This window comes from Macrobrachium rosenbergii, chromosome 9, assembly GCF_040412425.1.
Source record: "Macrobrachium rosenbergii isolate ZJJX-2024 chromosome 9, ASM4041242v1, whole genome shotgun sequence".
Taxonomy (NCBI): Eukaryota; Metazoa; Arthropoda; class Malacostraca; order Decapoda; family Palaemonidae; genus Macrobrachium; species Macrobrachium rosenbergii.
In genome coordinates, this window is record NC_089749.1 from 30249948 (window position 1) to 30269614 (window position 19667).

General features: G+C 44.4%; 1 protein-coding gene across 6 annotated transcripts in view; it reads left to right on the forward strand.

Moving 5' to 3' along the window:
- The window catches only part of LOC136841669 (meiosis-specific nuclear structural protein 1-like), a 160228-nt gene that overhangs the window by 36053 nt on the left and 104508 nt on the right, over positions 1-19667 (forward strand). For all 6 annotated transcript variants that reach the window (XM_067108860.1, XM_067108857.1, XM_067108861.1 and 3 more), the window contains exon 3: positions 5991-6114. In XM_067108860.1, coding sequence (XP_066964961.1) covers positions 5991-6114 — 124 coding nt within the window. The remainder of the gene's footprint in view (positions 1-5990; positions 6115-19667) is intronic.

A 19667-nucleotide genomic window follows, 5' to 3' on the forward strand; every position in this document is an offset into this window, starting at 1 on the left:
GTAGGGGGCAAGAGATCGGGGGAAGAACTCCAACTCCTCCAACCGTCTCGTGCCAAGACCTTCAATGGTCAGTTTGCCATCATGTTGGATGGCCCGGAGGGCAAACGCCAAGGGTTGCCAGGATCGAAAGGTGGGAGTTCCGCTGTGTCAGGAATGACATACTGGGGTTCAGCTGGGGTGGGTTCTTTATTCCCGCCAGCATGTTGTCATGACTGGCAAACTTCTCAGAGATCTTTTGTCGTATGTGGCAAACTTTTCGGACATTTGGTTAAACTTGTCATTGAAGTCCTCAGAGAACCTTTGGAACATTTCTTTTGCAAAAGGTCTCTCGCGTCAAAAGCAGGTTGGCGAGGAGGGCTTGATCTTGATGCCCTCTTACTCGCGCCTTTGCCGGAGGAACTAGACTTGCTCCCGGAGGCTACAGGTGCTGAGACCTTAGCCTTCGACGGGGAAAGGGCGTGCTTTCTTGGAGGACGAGGACTTATAGCCCTTCGCCTTCCATGAAGTCTTCAACTTCAACTTGGGGATAGCTGATGGAGCCCTATCACCCAAGGAGGAAGACTTCCCAAAACCTGAAAAAGAAGACAATGATGAAGCTGGGGAATCAAAAGGGGGCCCACCCCAACAACCTCACCTACCTCACTACTTACCCCCTGGTCCTGTTCAATAGCCATGGTTCCAGGTCTAAGTTCAAGGCGGCGACGTCCTCTGACACTTCTGAATAAAGAATATCCACTTGGGGTGGCTGGGTCGCATCCCGGATCTGCTGGATGATGGGGGTGGCAAGATCTTCTGGCACTGCGGCCACCACCCGTGCGCCGGGGTAGAGCAGGTCCCTCAACTTTGCGTCGAGGACGTAGGGCTTCCCGACGGAACATTCCTTCCAAACCCAGCCACCCAGGCCGGAGAGATTCCAAGGCAGACTTCTTGGAAGGACTTCGTCCGCCTGAAAGAAAACCAACAATTAGCTAAGGGTGAAAAAACAGTCCGGGAACCACATAAACAAAATTCAAAATGAGGAGCATAAAACGGAGGAAGATTGTCACTTACCGACTCATCCTGGATGGTTGCGCACAAGGCGAAACAAACCTCACAACCATCGGGGTGCCAGACTACCAGGTCGTCAAGTCGGACCGCGCAACCAGCGTGGGTCCGGCACACTACGTGACCGTAAGGTTGTTGGAGTGACGTAGTACACCCCGCTCCTCACAGCGAACAGTCTGTAAGTGGAAAAAGAACATGAACCTACCACTCTAAGCAATCTAAGGCTGGCAAGGCCGGGAATTTCAACTGCAACCGGAATACTCCGGTGGAGAAGAAATACCTTTAATAAACTAGGCCAATAAGCTCTAAAATACACCGAGTGGAAGGTAAGCCTACCAGACCCGGAATACTCCGGGGAATGGAAGAGTGAGACAACAGGAACTCAACCACCGGGCTGCCTGTAAAATTAACGGCGGAACCCCGGGCGTAGGACCGGACTCATGTATAAAACTAAGGAGAGTACTCCGTTAGATAACAAAAATATGTATATTTAAATATATCAAAATATCATAAATAACATAAACTAATGATGGTAAAACAGAAACACTCCGGGACCGGAGGATCCGCTCCTTATATAAATAAATAAATCCTTCTTCACTTACTTCCCGCCAGAGAAACAAGGTGGGCAAAATGCTCGTATCTTTAACGTTCATAACAAAAATAATAATATATTTTACCTATCAACGAATCTGGGCGGGAGGAAAGAAGGGGAAAGTGTTCGAACACGTTCGAGCTAAAACGAAACCACCAACCCCAACACAGCGATGCTAGGGACTGGATGGGAGGGAGCGAATCCCTCTACCAAATAGAGAAGTCCCTGAACTCGGAGAAAACGCCATCTAGCGTCACCCGCACGAGTAGAGCAAGGCTGGAGGGGGGGGGGGTGGAGTAGGGGAGAATGGTAGGCTACCAGGAAGGGAACAGGAGACGGGGGGAAAACTATAACCCGCTCAACTGCACCCACACCACTCAAGAATGAACTGGGAACTGTGATAGGAGGGTGGCCTACTACTAGGAAGGGGAGCGACCAAGCCCGATGCCCGACTCCTGCCTAGGCACAGCCTAATAGGGACCTAACCTAGTATAGGCTAGAAAAAGGGCAGGAGTACGGAGGGGAGGAGGAACCAACAAGGAGAGAAATTTTGTGCCGAGAACCAACCGGGAACGAGAAGAGGGGCAAGAAGGCGACTAGCCTAGAGGAAACACATCCAAAGAACTCTATTCCCCCTAAATGGAAGGAAGAGAACTAAGGGGCTCACTCTGCCCACCAAAAACGACCCCGGAGGAAACAGCAACAAAATTCCCTCAACCTGATGGACTTCACACCCAGGGCAAGGGGATGGAAGCAATAACCTACTCCACTCAAAAACCATCACACCAAAAAAATGGAAATAAAAATGTGCTCAATAGGGTGCGTAGCCTACCCCGAGGCAACGGTTAGATCTAAGGCTGCCGCCACCACGAGGAGGTAAACATAAAAAATAAAATAAAAAATAAAATAGAGAGCACCATCTCCAAGAAAAAATAATTAGCCTAATACAGACCAAAATAAAAAAGGAACCCAACCTGGAGGAACCTGGACGGGCATCACCTCACAAGGGCCTGTAGGCCAATATGTTTAAGTGCTAAATTATCAAAAAAAAGGGGAGCCACCACAGGAAACCACCAGGAAGGAGAACCAGGGGCAAAAAATATATATAACTATAACGACAATGAGACAACTCCAACAGAAAAGAACTGATGGGGTCGCCTCATGATGCGACATGGCTGGCGGGGGGCCGTGGGCGTCATAAAAGATCTCAAAATATATATATAAAATGAGACCAAAACAGCCAAAAAACAAACAAAAAACCCACAATAAGATGGTACTTAACTTGGAGATGGTAAAGCTGCTCGATGACATGATGAAAATGGGAAAATAATCCAAAAAAGGAAGACGAGCACACAAAAACGAAATGATAATTATCACGTGCTAGAAAATGGAATGAGGTAGGTGGCGCTGGTGTCGCCGTCCTGGCGGGTGTTGAGTGTGGGGGCTGTAACGGCTCACCGCTCTGTTCGGGGTTTTGATAAGGAGAGATCTTTCGAGTATGTTTCCGTGGTAGTGGTATTTCACTCACCCTTCCTTATACCGACGTCTTCCTAGAAGACGCTCGACTGGGGTAGTAACCCCAGCTTTCCTGAAAGCTCTTTTTCTCTGGTATATCTAGCATTTTATACCTAGAAATTCGTGCTGTAATGGAATTTCACCGGCTGACACGGGACTGGACTCAGAAATACAGTAATTTTCCGTGAATAACATGTACTGTAATCATGTTTCACTGAAAAATCCGCAAATCTGGAACAGGTAATAGGCTGGGGTCCACTGTATTATTATTATTATTATTATTATTATTATTATTATTATTATTATTATTATTATTATTATTATTATTATTATTATCTGTTCTCTGAATAAGGTTCTTTGACTCATGTCATCCTCTCAGTTCAGTGGTCCCAATACAACTACAACTCATACGCTCCAAAAGGCAGTATTCTTAACCAGTTTGACATCAGGAGATCAGTTTAGCATACTGGGCTTTCTTAGATGGGGACAATGTTTTATCACTCACACACCTAGTTGTCTCCTGGCCTATCATTCCTGGCCAAGAATGCAAACCTTTTAAAGGGAAAATCTCCCTTTTTCTGATAAGGGAACTCATTATTTTAGATAAAACAATATTCCTAGTTCAAGTCCAAGGTTTACCTAGATGTCACAGCAAAGATCCCAGATGGTCCTATTTTTCTTACACCCTAGCACAAACAAACCACTGTCCCTGCATGGGCAAAGAATTATTTTAGTGTCCCTCATTAAAAAGGCAAACCCTCACTCCTTTCCTAAGTTGCATGACATCCAAAAGGTGATTCATTGGTAACTTAGGAAGTGTTTCTTTTGAAGATGTCTCCAAGTTTATGGGGTGGTTATTAGAAGCAGTATTTCTGAAACGGGGAAGGTGTAATAATCCTGCAGCCAGACCTGACATAATTAGGTAAGTCACCTTAGAACCACAAAGAATATATATATATATATATATATTATATCCATATCTATATCTATATATATGATAATATATATTATATATATATATATATATATCTATAAATATATATATATATATATATATATATCTATATATAATATATATATCCATATATATATAATATATTATATATATATATATATATAAACATATATATATATATATATATATATATATATATATATATATATATATATATAATATATATATATATATATATATATATATATATATATATATATATATATATATATATATATATATATATATATATATATATATATATATATATATATATATATATATATATATATATATATATATATATATATATATTATATATATATATATATATATATATATATATATATATATATATATATATATATATATATATATATATATATATATATATATATATATATATATATATATATATATATATATATATATATATATATATATATATATATATATATATATATATATATATATATATATATATATATATATATATATATATATATATATATATATATATATATATATATATATATATATATATATATATATATATATATATATATATATATATATATATATATATATATATATATATATATATATATATATATATATATATATATATATATATATATATATATATATATATATATATATATATATATATATATATATATATATATATATATATATATATATATATATATATATATATATATATATATATATATATATATATATATATATATATATATATATATATATATATATATATATATATATATATATATATATGTGTTCTTGTGTTTTCCTGTTCTTTGTTGCCAAACCCTAAAGGTATCCAGAATAAAGAAAACCGTTGATACCCTGTGACTTTACCTTGGGTCAGAAAATCCTGAAACACAGTTGCCATGACAGTGGTGGCCATGCTGGGATATTATCGGGGAAGGCGCACTAATCCCATAGCCAAGCCCAGCACTATTAGGGAAGTCTCCTTAGAAATACAAAGGATAATACTGTACATATCTAGGTTCTTGTGTTGTTTCCTGTTCTTTATTGCCAAACTGCAATGGGTATCTGGAACAAAGAAAATGGTTGATAACCAGTGGCTATACTTTGAACAAAAAATATATCTGAGTTATTGGGATTTATTTAGTAGGAGCTAAGCCATTTCATCACCTGTCAATTTCTTTGGTAAGCTCCTTTGAAGATGAACAGCAGCTACACTATCAAAAAACAGGTTTTGACACGGGAAAAACCTATTTTTTGATAGTGTAGCTGCTGTTCATCTTCAAAGGAGCTTACCAAAGAAATTGACAGGTGATGAAATGGCTTAGCTCCTACTAAATAAATCCCAATAAGTACTGTCAGTCCTCAAACCCACCCACTTTCCCTGACGAAAAGGCATGGGACCGGAGTGAACATTTATCTTGCACAGGCATGGCATGTAATTAAGAAGAGAGCCAACGTACACGTTGTCACATCTGTGTGAGTAGGATGACGTAGAAAACCTAGGTAATCGTTGTAGGACAGGAGATAGATTCCTTTGTCTGGGTCCTTTATATTCTATCACTGTACCAACTAGCACTATTCTGGCTGAGACCAACTGGAAGAAAATTCTTTGAGGTTGGTTTTCTGACTTACGGATCCCTGGGGTGACCATGAGAGTATAACGCCTTTGAGGACTCACAGCAGCTACCAAAATAGGTTTTTTCCTACGTCAAAACCTATTTTATTGATACAGTACTTTTGTTTTACCGATTTTTTTATTTCTTGATATTGTACTGTACATTTGTTTTACAGCTTATGTTTATTTCTTAATACTGAATTTTTTTTTTACAGGCGGCAGATTATATCATCAAGCCCAGAATTAAGAGCCCTGGAATCCCAGATTTCTGCTTGTGCACAGTTACAATATAATAATGCAGCTGTTGCAGAAAAGGAAGCAAAGGAGAAGGAAAATAAGGTACAGTACTAAATATGAAAATAATTTAGAGTTAAGTTTTCTCAGCTAGATTAATTTTTTAAGTAGTTTTCAACTAGTGTAGTATACATAGTCTTGAAGTGAATGCTTGCTAATTTTGAAGATTTTCTTTTATAAAAGTTTAAACATTTTGTAATCTTGACTATAGTTTAGCTGCTTAGTTAGCAGTCCAAGAAGAGATAGAAAGCCACCTACATTTTCAGCTGCTACCTATGTGTGAAGTAGCTGTTAACCTGCAGTGTAGCGTAGAGCATGTGTTCATGCATGTAAATGAGTGCTGTACACTCATCTTGAATTAACAAAGAGCGTACCCTCGCTGTACTTCTGTCACATAATTTTCTTTACTGTACTGGATTCACTGCTAACATCTATGAGTTAATGTATTTATTTTTGTAGCTGCCAATCTTGTTGCTGTGTTTTCAATTGTCTAGCTTGTGGGGTACATTAATGAGGAAGAGATGTAAGCAGTGTATTTTGCTGTTCCTGCAAGATATAAAAATTTTAAGTATATTGGAGAACAGTAAATCCAGGAAGCTAAGAAGTCAATATAGTGTAAATTTATTCTTATCTTCTTAATCTCTTGTTTCTTTTCATTATGAGTAAATTGCTGATAACCTAAGTGAAAGAGAGAGGGAGAAAGAGATTAATTTACTTGTTTCATAACCTAAGTTCACAACACTCCTCAACTGTCCAAAGATATTAAGGCATAGAGATGAAAATAGTCGGAAAACCTCTAAGTCAGATGGTGCTTTGGCGAGAAATGGATGAATTGAGATACAGATACAGCCTCTCATCTATCCTGGAGTAGAATTCACTTATCTTGCGGTGGTCTGTACTCAATATGGTGACTGTTCTTAGTGTTAACAAAAGGACTACCTCAACAGAGCCACAGCCACAGGAAATTTGTCATGTGAAGAAACCAAAAGAAAAATTACAGACAATTAAAGTAGCAAAATTTTTTTTAAGGTTGGTAGCACTGTGAGTGAAACAGTTGGGTGCTTACAGTAAATATTTTTTTATGTTGTCCCACATCAAAGGAGATATTTTGTGTGACCTGCAAATTCATTTGACATAGTCACATGTTAACACAGATATTCAATAAATCATATGGTGTACTCCTTATGGTGTGCACCATATAATGCATGGTTTACAGCTGCAGTATAGTTAAAGTCATGCCATCATAATGCAGTGGGTCCCTGCTTACTTGTGGATCAGCAATCACAGCTTCAGTTACTCGCACGTTTTTCTGTGGAACTTATCTCCTAGTATATCATGGAAAATTCACTAATTCACACATTTTTTCCCAGAGCAGTATTCACAAATTACTGTATTTTCATTTTATTTTCATGACTAAATATATTTTTTATGATAAAAAAGGGATTTTGACAAAGGAAAAATCTATTTCTGAGGAAGGTCCCGTGTCACCCGGTGAAATTCCATTACAGCACGAATTTCTAGGTATAATATGCTAGATATACCAGAGAAAAAGAGCTTTCAGGAAAGCTGGGGTTACTACCCCCAGTCGAGCGTCTTCTAGGAAGACGTCGGTATAACAAAGGGTGAGTGAAATACCACTACCACGGAAACATACTCGAAAGATCTCTCCCTATCAAAACCCCCGGAACAGAGCGGTGAGCCGTTACAGCCCCTACACTCAACACCCGCCAGGACGGCGACACCAGCGCCACCTACCTCATTCCATGCTAGCACTAACCCCAGACTTGGCATGTGCAAGAAAAAGGGGGGGGGAGCCATAGGTGAGTCAGGGAGGGTCACCGGGTGACACGGGACCTTCCTCAGAAATAGATTTTTCCTTTGTCAAAATCCCTTTTCTGAGTCCAGTCCCGTGTCAGCCGGTGAAATAGTGACAGAGAATCATGCCAAGGCTGCAAACTACGAGGAAACTGGGTAATCTGAAGAAAAAACATAAATTTTACGAAAATAGTTTTAATGAGGGAATCTCTTTACATGTGAGAAAAAAACACTAAACCTAAGGCACATCAAAGACTTAAGACTAGAAAGATTAGGGGAGGTCCCGGCACGACGGGGAAGAGGTTCCCAAAAACCACTCAACATTACTAAAAAATAAAGCAATATTACACGAAATTGGATAGGTACAATGGTGTATAAACCTTAAATGGCATATAAATCTTAAAACTACACACGCAAAACTTAAGCTAAACACGTAAGAGATCAAAATTAGCAAGCAAAACACACAGTGTATATACATATATCTGGGGTACATGGAGCAAAATAAAAACTGCCCAGTACCCCACAAGAAAAAAACAATCGTAACATGTCAGATTACAGTTTTTCAGTCAACAGAGACAAATTACATCAATATGAGGAGCAAGGCAGTGAGGCATGATCAACCAGGAGGACAAGCAGAGAAGTAAATGAGGCAGGCGGGCGGGGGGGAAAGGAGGATAAGGATATGATTGGTTAAGGTGGGGAGATGACACTTCCCACAGCTATGGTAGAAAATTTCAGGGCTTCGAGCGATTTTAAATAGTGGCGTTTAAACACTAGAGGTGATTTCCAACCCGTGTATTTAGTCAATTCTGAGAAATCCATATTATGAAAGTAATTAATGGAAGTAGCAACTGCTCGAATATCATGAACCTTAGGAACTGAATCTGGGTTGGCTTGTTTAATAAAATACAGAATTTGTTGTCTTATACCATTCAGTGATAGAGTACCACCTTTCTCCCTGATAAAAAGAGGACCCGACTTACTCTGTGGAGTTCTTAAAAGGTAAGATTTAAGTGTATAAACTGGACATAAAGACTGGTCTTGTGGAAGGGGCACCACCTTCCAAGGAGACCACCTGTCTTGTGGGTCTTCGTTTTTGGCTAAAATCTAGGATCAGGGGAAAGGAGGACCTCTCCGGAAGGGAGGAAGTTCACAAAATTATCACCTCTAGTGAGAGCTGACAGCTCTGAGATTCTAGCACCTGAGGCCAAGCTAATCAGAAATAAGGTCTTCCTTAACAGATCCTGATAAGAGCATTGAAAGTTATCTATCTCTGATGCTAACTTAAGGATGTCATTGAGAAACCACGTAACGGAATGTGGGCGTGATACGGGTCTCAGACGAGCGCATGCTCTGGGGATGGATGAAAAATAGGAATCTGTAAGGTCGATTTTAAAGCCGTATAGAAATACTTTCTTCAGGGCTGACTTGGCTGTGGTAATAGTGGCCGGAGCAAGGCCTTTTTCAAACAGTGATCTAAAGAAAGAAACTCCTAAATTAGTCGTCATGATCTTTGACTTCAGATGCTTTTAGGAAGGAGGCTAACTTTTTGACTGCTGAATCATATTGTCTAAGAGTAGAATCTCTTTTATCTGACTCAAGAAATAGAGTGTTGACAGGGTCAATGTTTGCCCCTTTTTGGGCTGCGAATTTTATAAAGTCCATAAAACTAGGGCATTCTGAATTCTTGAGGAAGCTGACACAGTCTTGGTTTGTACTGTCTGGGTCAGTATGGGCTTGGGAATCCGAAGACTCCGCAGTCCCAGTTCCTGAAGAAGAGGGAACCAATTGCTCTTCGGCCAATAGGGGGCTACTAGGGCTAGTTGACCTTTGAATGTCCTGAGTTTGTGTAATACTTTCAACAGTAAATTTATTGGAGGAATAGATAAATTTTCTCCCAATTGTTCCAATCTATTGTCATTGCGTCCGTGGCGTACGCCTGAGGGTCCAGGTTGGGGGCCACATAACAGGGGAGCTTGAAGTTGCTTTTTGTCGCGAACAGATCCACTTGGAGACCAGGAACCCGGCGGCAAATCCATTTGAAAGATTCCGTGTCCAGGGACCACTCCGTCTCCAACGGAGTAGTCCTGGACAGGGAATCCGCCACCACGTTCCGCACCCCCGCTAGGTGGGTGGCTGACAGGTGCCAGCCGTGCTTGTTCGCCAGGGAGAAGATAGCAACCATTACTTGGTTTACTCGACCTGATTTGGAGCCGCCCTGTTGATGCAATGAACTACCACTGCGCTGTCAATACCAACCTGATATGAATCCGGTTGGGGGGCGGATTTTCTTTAAAGTTAGAAAGACTGCCATAGCTTCCAGGGTGTTTATATGGAACTGCTGAAACATTGTGGACCACGTTCCCTGTACTTTTTGTTTTGGGGAATATCCCCCCCAGCCGCTTAGGGAAGCGTCTGTGTGGACAACTAGTGCCGGAGGGGGAAACTGAAGCGGAACTGACTTGGAGAGGCCCTTGACTGAGGTCCAAGGCCGCAGTCTTGTTTTTAAGATTCGAGGATGGAGGAGACCTTGTCTCTGAGCTTGACATTGGCTCGACTCCGCCACACTCTGTTTATGTCTTTTAGTTTCGCTTTTAAGAGCAGGTCTGTCACTGAGGCAAATTGAAGAGACCCAAGGACCCTTTCTTGGGATCGGCGGGATGCTGATTGATTTTTGAGAAATTTTCTGGTGAGAGATGCTATCTCCTTCCTCTTGGGAGGCGGGAGAGATAACGTGTGAGCAGACAGATCCCACTGTAGGCCCAGCCACTGAAACCGGGACTCCGGAGTCAGGCGGGACTTTTGTCTGTTCAGTTGAAAACCTAACGATTCTAGGAAGTTGATGACTATGGTCGTAGCCTTCTGACACTCCAGAACTGTTGGTGCCCAAATTATCCAATCGTCCAGGTACGCTGCTAGGGATATCCCTCGGGACCGGAGTTGTTGAACTACCGTGTCCGCTAGCTTGGTGAATACCCTGGGCGCAATGTTTAGGCCGAAGGGCATGACCTTGAACAAGTAGGCTTGATTCCCGAGTCTGAAACCGAGGAACTGAGAGAAGTTCCGCGCAACCGGGACGTGATAATAAGCGTCTGAAAGATCGATGGAGGTGGTAACGGCTCCACGCGGAAGTAGAGTCCGTACCTGAGCTATTGTAAGCATGCGAAATTTGTCGCATTTTATGTAGAGATTTAGACGCGACAGATCCAGGATCACTCTTTGCTGATCTGAGTCTTTTTGGGAACTGTGAATAACCTGCCTTGAAATTTTAGGTGCCTTACTTTCATTGCTTGCGTTTGTTGAGCAATTCTGCCACATAATCTCGTTAGGATTGATGAGGGTGGCTGGTAAAACCTGTTCGGAGGAGGAGGTTCCTTGATCCAACTCCAACCCAGACCTTTGGACACAATACTGTGTGCCCAAGGGCTGAAGGTCCATTGGTCCCTGAACCAATAGAGGCGACCACCTACCTGTGTTTTCTCAGTGGGAGGGAGCGGGTTTATTCCCCTCTACCACGTCCAGGTTTTCCCCTTGGGGTGGTGTTGGCCTTCCTCTGTGAGGGGCCCTGCCTCTTCCCCCTTGCGATTCTGTTAAGGCCGTGAAAGTAACCCCGGCCCTCGTAGGTGGGGTTGTATGCTGGTGAAGCCACATATACGAGGGCGCAGCAAGGGAATGAGCTGGTTGGACCAGCACATATTGTTGGGGGAGCTTTTGAAGTGGAGGGCTGTGCTGCTGCCGAGACTGGGACGGCTTGAACTACCGCCTGCTGGTGGGGCCTCTTATGTCTCCTAAAACGTTTGCCTCCTCTCGTCTGGGGGCCGCCAGATTCAGGGTCTTGCGTTTGTAGGTGGGGATGCCCCAGCGAGAGCGCAGACTCTGGTTGGCCCTTGTAGCCTCCGTCATAACGTTCGTAACCTCTTCTTTCTGGGAAGAGGTTAGGTCCCCAGATCGAGCTCTTTTACGAGCTTGTTAGGCTCGTGACGGATAGTAGCGTTTGCGAAGATGAACTTCCTACATTCCAGTCTGGCCATGATGAATTCAAACAGGTCAGACTGAAAGCCAGCTAACAGGGACTTAGCTAAGACCTGGAAAAAGGGCTCGTCCGCGCAGGAGATGGCAGTGGCTTCTGTGAGGCAGACGGAGTTCAGGGACCGGGCTAGCTTAGTCCGGGCATCAAACTCCGCCTTTAGCAAAGATTCCGGCAGCTTGGGAGTTCCTCACTAAACTGTGAGGAAGCACAGAGGGGGTCCAACTTCCCGACCGTGAAGGTGGACGGAGCATCCATCCAGAACTCATCACTTCCCGGGAACACCAGGGAAGTGGGGTCTGTTTCCCTTAGCTGTGGTAACGGATTACCATCAAAGCACGCTCGGGCCATAGCCAGGGCGACTTTGTTCAAACAGGGGTTGGTAGGTTGTCTCCCAGGGCAAACATAGTAAAGCTGCCCTTGAAAGGAGTCAACTTTGTGTTGTCTGCCTGCCACTCCGTCAGAGTGCGCAGGAGAGACGACTGAGCTTGGTCCCTGGGGATGATGACAGTCTCCCTGGGAACCTTATCCGAACGTATCCAAGCTTCCTCTGTCAACCTTACGAGGCCTGGATATGGGGGCAAAAGATCGGCAGGGAAGAACTCCAACTCCTCCAACCGTCTCGTGCCAAGACCTTCAATAGTCAGTTTGCCATCGTGTTGGATGGCCCGGAGGGCGAAACGCCAAGGGTTGCCAAGATCGAAAGGCTGGAGTTCCGCCGTATCGGGAATGACATACTGGGGTTCGGCTGGGGGTGGGTTGGCTATTCCCGCCAGCATGTTGTCATAAGAGGCAAACTTCTCAGAAATCTTATTGTCGTAAAACTTTTCTGATATTTGATTAAACTTGTCATTGAAGTCCTCGGAGAACCTTTGGAACATTTCTTTCGCAAAGGTCTCCGCGTCAAAGGCAGGTTGGCGAGGAGGGCTTGATCTTGTTGCCCTCTTACTCGCGCCTTTGCCGGAGGAACTAGACTTGCTCCCGGAGGCTACAGGTGCTGAGACCTTAGCCTTCGACGGGGGGAAAGGCGATGCTTTCTTGGAGGACGAGGACTTATAGCCCTTCGCCTTCCATGAAGTCTTCAACTTCAACTTGGGGATAGCTGATGGAGCCCTATCACCCAAGGAGGAAGACTTCCCAAAACCTGAAAAGGAAGATATTGAAGAAGCTGGGGAATCAAAAAGGGCGCCCGCCCCAACAACCTCACCTACCTCGCTACTTACCCCCTGGTCCTGCTCAGTAGCCATGGGTTCGAGGTCTAAGTTCAAGGCGGCGACGTCCTCTGAAACTTCTGAGTAAAGGATATCCACTTGGGGTGGCTGGGTCGCATCCCGGATCTGCTGGATGATGGGGGTGGCAAGATCTTCTGGCACTGCGGCCGCCACTCGTGCGCCGGGGTAGAGCAGGTCCCTCAACTTCGCGTCGAGGACGTAGGGCTTCCCCGACGGAACATTCCTTCCAAACCCAGCCACCCAGGCCCGGAGAGATTCCAAGGCCGACTTCTTGGAGGACTCGTCCGCCTGAAAGAAAGCCAGCAATTAGCTAAGGGTGAAAAACAGTCCGGGAACCACATAAACAAAATTCAAAATGAGGAGCATAAACGGAGGAAGGTTGTCACTTACCGACTCATCCTGGATGGTTGCGCAGAGAGCAAAGCAAACCTCACAACCATCAGGTGCCAGACTACCAGGTCGTCCAAGCCAGACCGCGCAACCAGCGTGGGTCCGGCACACTACGTGACCGTAAGGTTGTTGCAGTGACGCGGTACACCCCCTCCTCACAGCGAACAGTCTGTAAGTGGAAAAGAACATGAACCTACCACCTAAGCAATCTAAAGCTGGCAAGGCCGGGAATTTCAACTGCAGCCGGAATACTCCGGTGGAGAAGAAATACCTTTTAATAAACTAGGCCAATAAGCTCTAAAATACACAGAGTGGCAGGCAAGACTTCCAGACCCCGGAATACTCCGGGGAATGGAAGGAATGAGACAACAGGAACTCGCCGCAGGGGTTGCCTGTAAATTTAACGGCGGAACCCCCGGGCGTAGAACCAGACTCACGTATAAAACTAAGGAGAGTACTCCGAAGATAACAAAAATATTTATATTTAAATACGTATATCATGTAATAACATAAACTAATGACGGTAAATAGAAATGCTCCGAGACCGGAGGGATCCGCTTCCCTATATAAATAAATAAATCCTCTTCACTACTACCCGCCAGAGAAACAAGGTGGGCCAGATGCTCATATCTTTAACATAAACCGGAGCAAAAATAATAACCCAGCCGAGTCAGCCCGGCGGGGCGGGAGGAGTGGATAGAGTGTTCGAACACGTTCGAGCTACGAGTGAACAATCACTAACCCAACACAGCGATGCTAGGGACTGTATGGGAGGGAGCGAATCCTCTCTACCAAATAGAGAGTCTCTGAACTCGGAGAAAACGCCATCTAGCGTCACCCGCACGAGTAGAGCAAAGCTGGAAGGGTGGGGAGTGGGTGGAGTAGGGGAGAATGGTAGGCTACGAAACAGGAGACGGGGGAAACATATAACCCGCTCAACTGCACTACACCACTCCAAGAATGAACTGGGTCTATGGGAACTGTGATAGGAGGGTGGCCTACTACTAGGAAAGGGGAGCGACCAAGCCTCGATGCCCGACTCCTGCCTAGGCACAGCCTAATAGGGACCTAACCTAGTATAGGCTAGGAAAAGGGCAGGAGTACGGAGGGGAGGAGGAACAAACAAGGAGAGAAATTTCATGCCGAGAACCAACCGGGAACGAGAAGAGGGGGCAAGAAGGCGAATAGCCTAGAGGAGACACATCCAAAGAACTCTATTCCCCTAAAGGAAGGAAGAGAACTAAGGGGCTCACTCTGCCCACCAAAAAACGACCCCGGAGGAAACAGCAACTAAAACTCCCTCAACCTGATGGACTTCCACGCCGAGGGCAAGGGGATGGAAGCAATAACCTACTCCACTAAAAACCATCAGACAAAAACATGAAATAAAAATGTGCTCAATAGGGTGCGTAGCCTACCTCGGGAAACGGTTAGATCTAAGGCTGCCACCACCACGAGGAGGTAAAATAAATGAAATATAAAATAAACTGAGAGCACTATCTTCCAAGAATAAAATAATAATAGCCTAATACAGACTAAAATAAAGGGAACCCAACCTGGAGGGGGGAACCTGGACGGGCATCACCTCAAAAGGGCCAGTAGGCCAATTTATGTAAATTACCAAAAAAGGGGGTGCCACCGCAGGAAACCCGCCAGGAGGAGAACCATGGGGCAAAATATATATATTATCTATAACGACAATGAGACAACTCCAACAGAAGGAAACTGATGGGGTCGCCTCGGTGGTCGACATGGCTGGCGGGGGGACCGTGGCGTCATAATAAGATCTCAATATTATATATAAAATGAGACCAAAACAGCCAAATAAAGAACAAAACCCCACTATAACATAGTATTTAACTTGGAGATAGTAAAGCTGCTCGATGACATGATGAAAGATGGAAAATTCCACAAAAAGGCACGAGCACACAAAAATCAAAAGATAGTTATCACGTGCTAGAAAATGGAATGAGGTAGGTGGCGCTGGTGTCGCTGTCCTGGCGGGTGTTGAGTGTAGGGGCTGTAACGGCTCACCGCTCTGTTCCGGGGGTTTTGATAGGGAGAGATCTTTCGAGTATGTTTCCGTGGTAGTGGTATTTCACTCACCCTTCTTATACCGACGTCTTCCTAGAAGACGCTCGACTGGGGGGGTAGTAACCCCAGCTTTCCTGAAAGCTCTTTTTCTCTGGTATATCTAGCATATTATACCTAGAAATTCGTGCTGTAATGGAATTTCACCGGCTGACACGGGACTGGACTCAGAAATTATGTACTAATTTTAAAATATGAATATTAATGTAAACAGCAAAACAACAATAAAATGCTAAATTAAAATCCCGCAAAACAGTTCAACCTCTCTCTCTCTCTCTCTCTCTCTCTCTCTCTCTCTCTCTCTCTCTCTCTCTCTCTCTCTCTCTCTCTCTCTCTCTCTCTCTCTCTCACTGAGATAAGAGAGAGATTTTTTATGCACATGTAACATGTTGATTTGTTTTGTGTGACAAATAAATGATTTACTAATTTTCAAATGTTAATGCAAGAACAGTAGAATATCATTTTATATAAGTAACTTACCAAGTAACTATATAGCTATTAGTTTCTAACTATCGCGGCAGTTCAAAATTTGAAACTCGCAGTAATGCTGTATTGTTTTGGTGTAGGTAACTAGACCCCGCTCACTTTCGGGGAAAAATAGGTACAACAGTGCTGGAGAGCTCAATTCGTTTCTGCCGGTCAACGACTGATCATCAATTGGTTGAACAGCTCTGATTTGAATTTCGCCAGATGGTTGTATCTTTTGCTTTTGATGAAGTATTCATTCGATTTAGTAGCGCACTAATCATTATTAGCTTAGTTAGTTCTCTATTTGGGCATTTTTTGACTTATTGTGACTCAGTATGCCGGATTCTAGTTTGTCTAGCATTAGGTATTGCAGCAAAGGCTGTAATACCAGACTTACTTCTGCTAAGTATGACTCGCACACCACATGTTGCCATTGTAGAGGGCAGATTTGCTCTTTTGAACTTAAATGTAAAGAATGCCAAGACGGATCAGGGGAAATGGAAAGTTTTAGATGCACATCTTGACAAACTTCAGAAAGGCAGACAGAGAAAGGCGGCTGCTAGAGCTGAAGCTAAGGGTTTAGCCAATCAGGTTTATACTCCAAAATCAGATATCGCCATTCATCCTGTTCCTTCTATGCCTGTGACTGCTTTCTCCCTATCAACAGCTCTCCGACTTTTCCATCGACTCCGTTACCTGGCTCCTGTTCTTCCAAACCTGATGCCATCGCAAGCCTCGAAGCCAGGATGGACCAAAAGTTTGGTCTTCTTGTTAATACTGTTGCCCAGATCTGGTCTTCTGTTAAGGCCCTTGTGGACCAGATGAGTGTTATCAGTGTCGGTGCAAGTGCAGTGTCAGTGGAGGAGGTGACTACTTGTCCCACTGATGCTCCTAGACAAAGGTCACTGTCAAACTCCCCCAAACCTGGGAGGAAGCAAACCAGAGGTCTAAGGGAGGTTGGTGGGGTTTGCCCAAGGGCAGTTGCCCCCTCAACCAAGCCTGTTGATCATACCCAGGACTTGGTGGACAACCGTTGGAAAGGCGTCCATACGGATGTGCATGCCCTATCATCCAGTGACTCAAACTCCAGTGCGGATAGAGGGCGTAAGCGCTTTTCGACAGTGTTTAGGTCATTGAAAAAGGCATGTTCCTTCTGCTGAGCATGCTTCCCTGCTTCCCTGTAAGCTCCCCAGGGAACAAGAGCATAGTCCGCTTCCCTCATGCAGTTTTTGGGATAGTCCCAATCGTGCTTTGCACGATCCTCCTGTGACAAAGCGCCAGTATTTGGCTCCAAAGTGGTCTTCTTCTTCGAAGAAGCAGTCCGAGCGCCCAGCGGTTAAGTGCCCAGTCTCCGAATGTCCAGTGTCCAAACGATCTGTGTCGAATTGCCCATCTTACGAACGCCCAGTGTCCAAGCGTATAGTGTCCAAACGCCCAGTATTCGAGCAACTAGTTTATGAGTGCCCAGTGTCCAAGCGCCCAACTTCTGAGCATCCAGTGTCCGAGCGCCCAACTTCTGAGCATCCAGTGTCCGAGCACCCACTTTCCGAGCGCAGTGTCTGACTGTCGAGTGTCCAAGCAACCAGTGTCCAAACGTCCAGTGATGTCTGAGTGCCTAGTGTCCGTATGCCCAGTTTCCAAGCTCCATTTGTCCGAGCTTTCACCTGTGTCAAAGTGTTCTCCTCTGTGTGTGTTCTTTCATATATGCGTGCACACCTGTGTTGGTGCGACTAACGGTCTGCTTGGCGCCAGGAGCCAGGCGTTCGGCACCAACCCCAGCTGTCAAGGATCCAACGACAGTTGGATAGCATCTTAGGACTTTTGCAGAAGTAGCCTTCTGCTACTCAGGATCAGCCAGACTTAGCTCCTTCCTCTATTTTGTCCAACGAAGAAGCCGATGAAGAAGCCATCAAACAAGAGCATCTTATGTCTGTGCATACAGTGCTCTTGAAGTACTTCCTCTTCTGCTACCCAACTCTCTTCTCTCCAGCAGCCCTGATGTTTCCAGATTCAACCTTCACGATGAGACAGCCTGTATAATCTGCCAGGCTACCAAAGATGGTCCTTTCCTTATCCTCTAGGAAGGCTTTATGACTATTGACAGTTGGTTAGCAGAGAAGAGGGAGCTTGGTAAGGCCGTGTTTAGCTCACCTCTCTCTTGCTTGTCGCCAAGGAGGTGCTTATTGTACTCCACTGGGGAGGCTCCTTCTCTGGGAGTTTCTGCCTCCTCCCAGGGGTACTTCTCCAGCCTTGTTGATTCTGTGCGCAGATCGGCGTTCAATTCCACTAAGATCATGTTCACGTCCTCAGAGCTAGACCGCTTCATGAGGGATGTGTTTAAAGTCTTCGAAGTATTCAGCTTCTTGGACTGGACAGAGGGGCCCTTAGCCAAAAAGATAGAGGACTGCAATACACTTCAAGAGAACTTCTCTTCAGACTGGTTGGGAGTGCTCTCTTGTGCGGATAAAGCCATCATGGATGGCTCTCAAGAGCTGGCTGCCTTATTCTCCATGGGGGTTCTCAAGAAGAGAGAACTGTGTTGCACGTTTACTACAAAAGATATTATACCCTCTCAAAGGTCGGCTCTCCTGTCCGTACCTTTGGATCGCTCAGCTTTATTCCCGAGAGCTATGGTAGAACGTGTCGCATTGGACTTGCAGAAAAAGTTGACGCAAGACCTTTTAGCGCAATCTACAAGACATTCCAAGGAACGAACCTTGGTGCTTCTGTCTCGTTCAGTATAAGAACTGTCTCCCCGCTGCAGCAGCAGCCCTTTCAAGGTGGAAGAGTGAAGTTTCAGCCCTGTTCACACTCTAACCTGCGGTCTGCTAACCAGTCAAGAAGTCGTCCTCCAAACAGGCCTCTTGCAAGTGAGGATCCGGTCCTCCTTGTCCCCGTAGGAGCCAGGCTTCTCCATTTTTGGGACAAATGGGAAGCCAGGAATGCAGAACCCTGGGTAGTCAAAGTCCTCAAAGAGGGCTATTCCATCCCCTTCAGGGAAAAACCTCCTTTGGCATCCTCACCCTTCAGTTTAACAGCCTACTCGGTAGGCTCGGAAAGGTTCTTTGCCTTGAAGGAAGAAGTCTCATCTCTACTCAGGAAAAGAGCTGTAGAGGTGGTCGAAGACTTTAGCACAGAAGGTTTTTACAACTGACTGTTTGTCGTACCCAAGGCATCAAGCGGTTGGAGACCTGTCCTGGATGCCAGAGCACTGAACTTCTTTATGCAGACCACCAAGTTCAGGATGGAAATGAACCAATCAGTCTTGTCAGCCATTCATCAGGGGGACTGGATGGTGACGATCGACATGCAGGACGCATACTTCCATGTTCCAGTACACCCAGACTCCAGGAAGTATCAGAGGTTTGTATTCCAGGGCTGAGTCTTTCAGTTCAGGGCTCTGTGCTTCAGCCTCTCTACAGCTCCACAAGTCTTCACCTGTGTTCTCTCCCCTTTGGCGAAATGGCTCCAGCTCATGAGTATCAACGTCTGTCTGTATTTGGATGACTACCTACTATGCTTCCCATCAAGAACAAGATGCATGGAGGACCTTCAAAAGACTTCGTCTTGCCCAG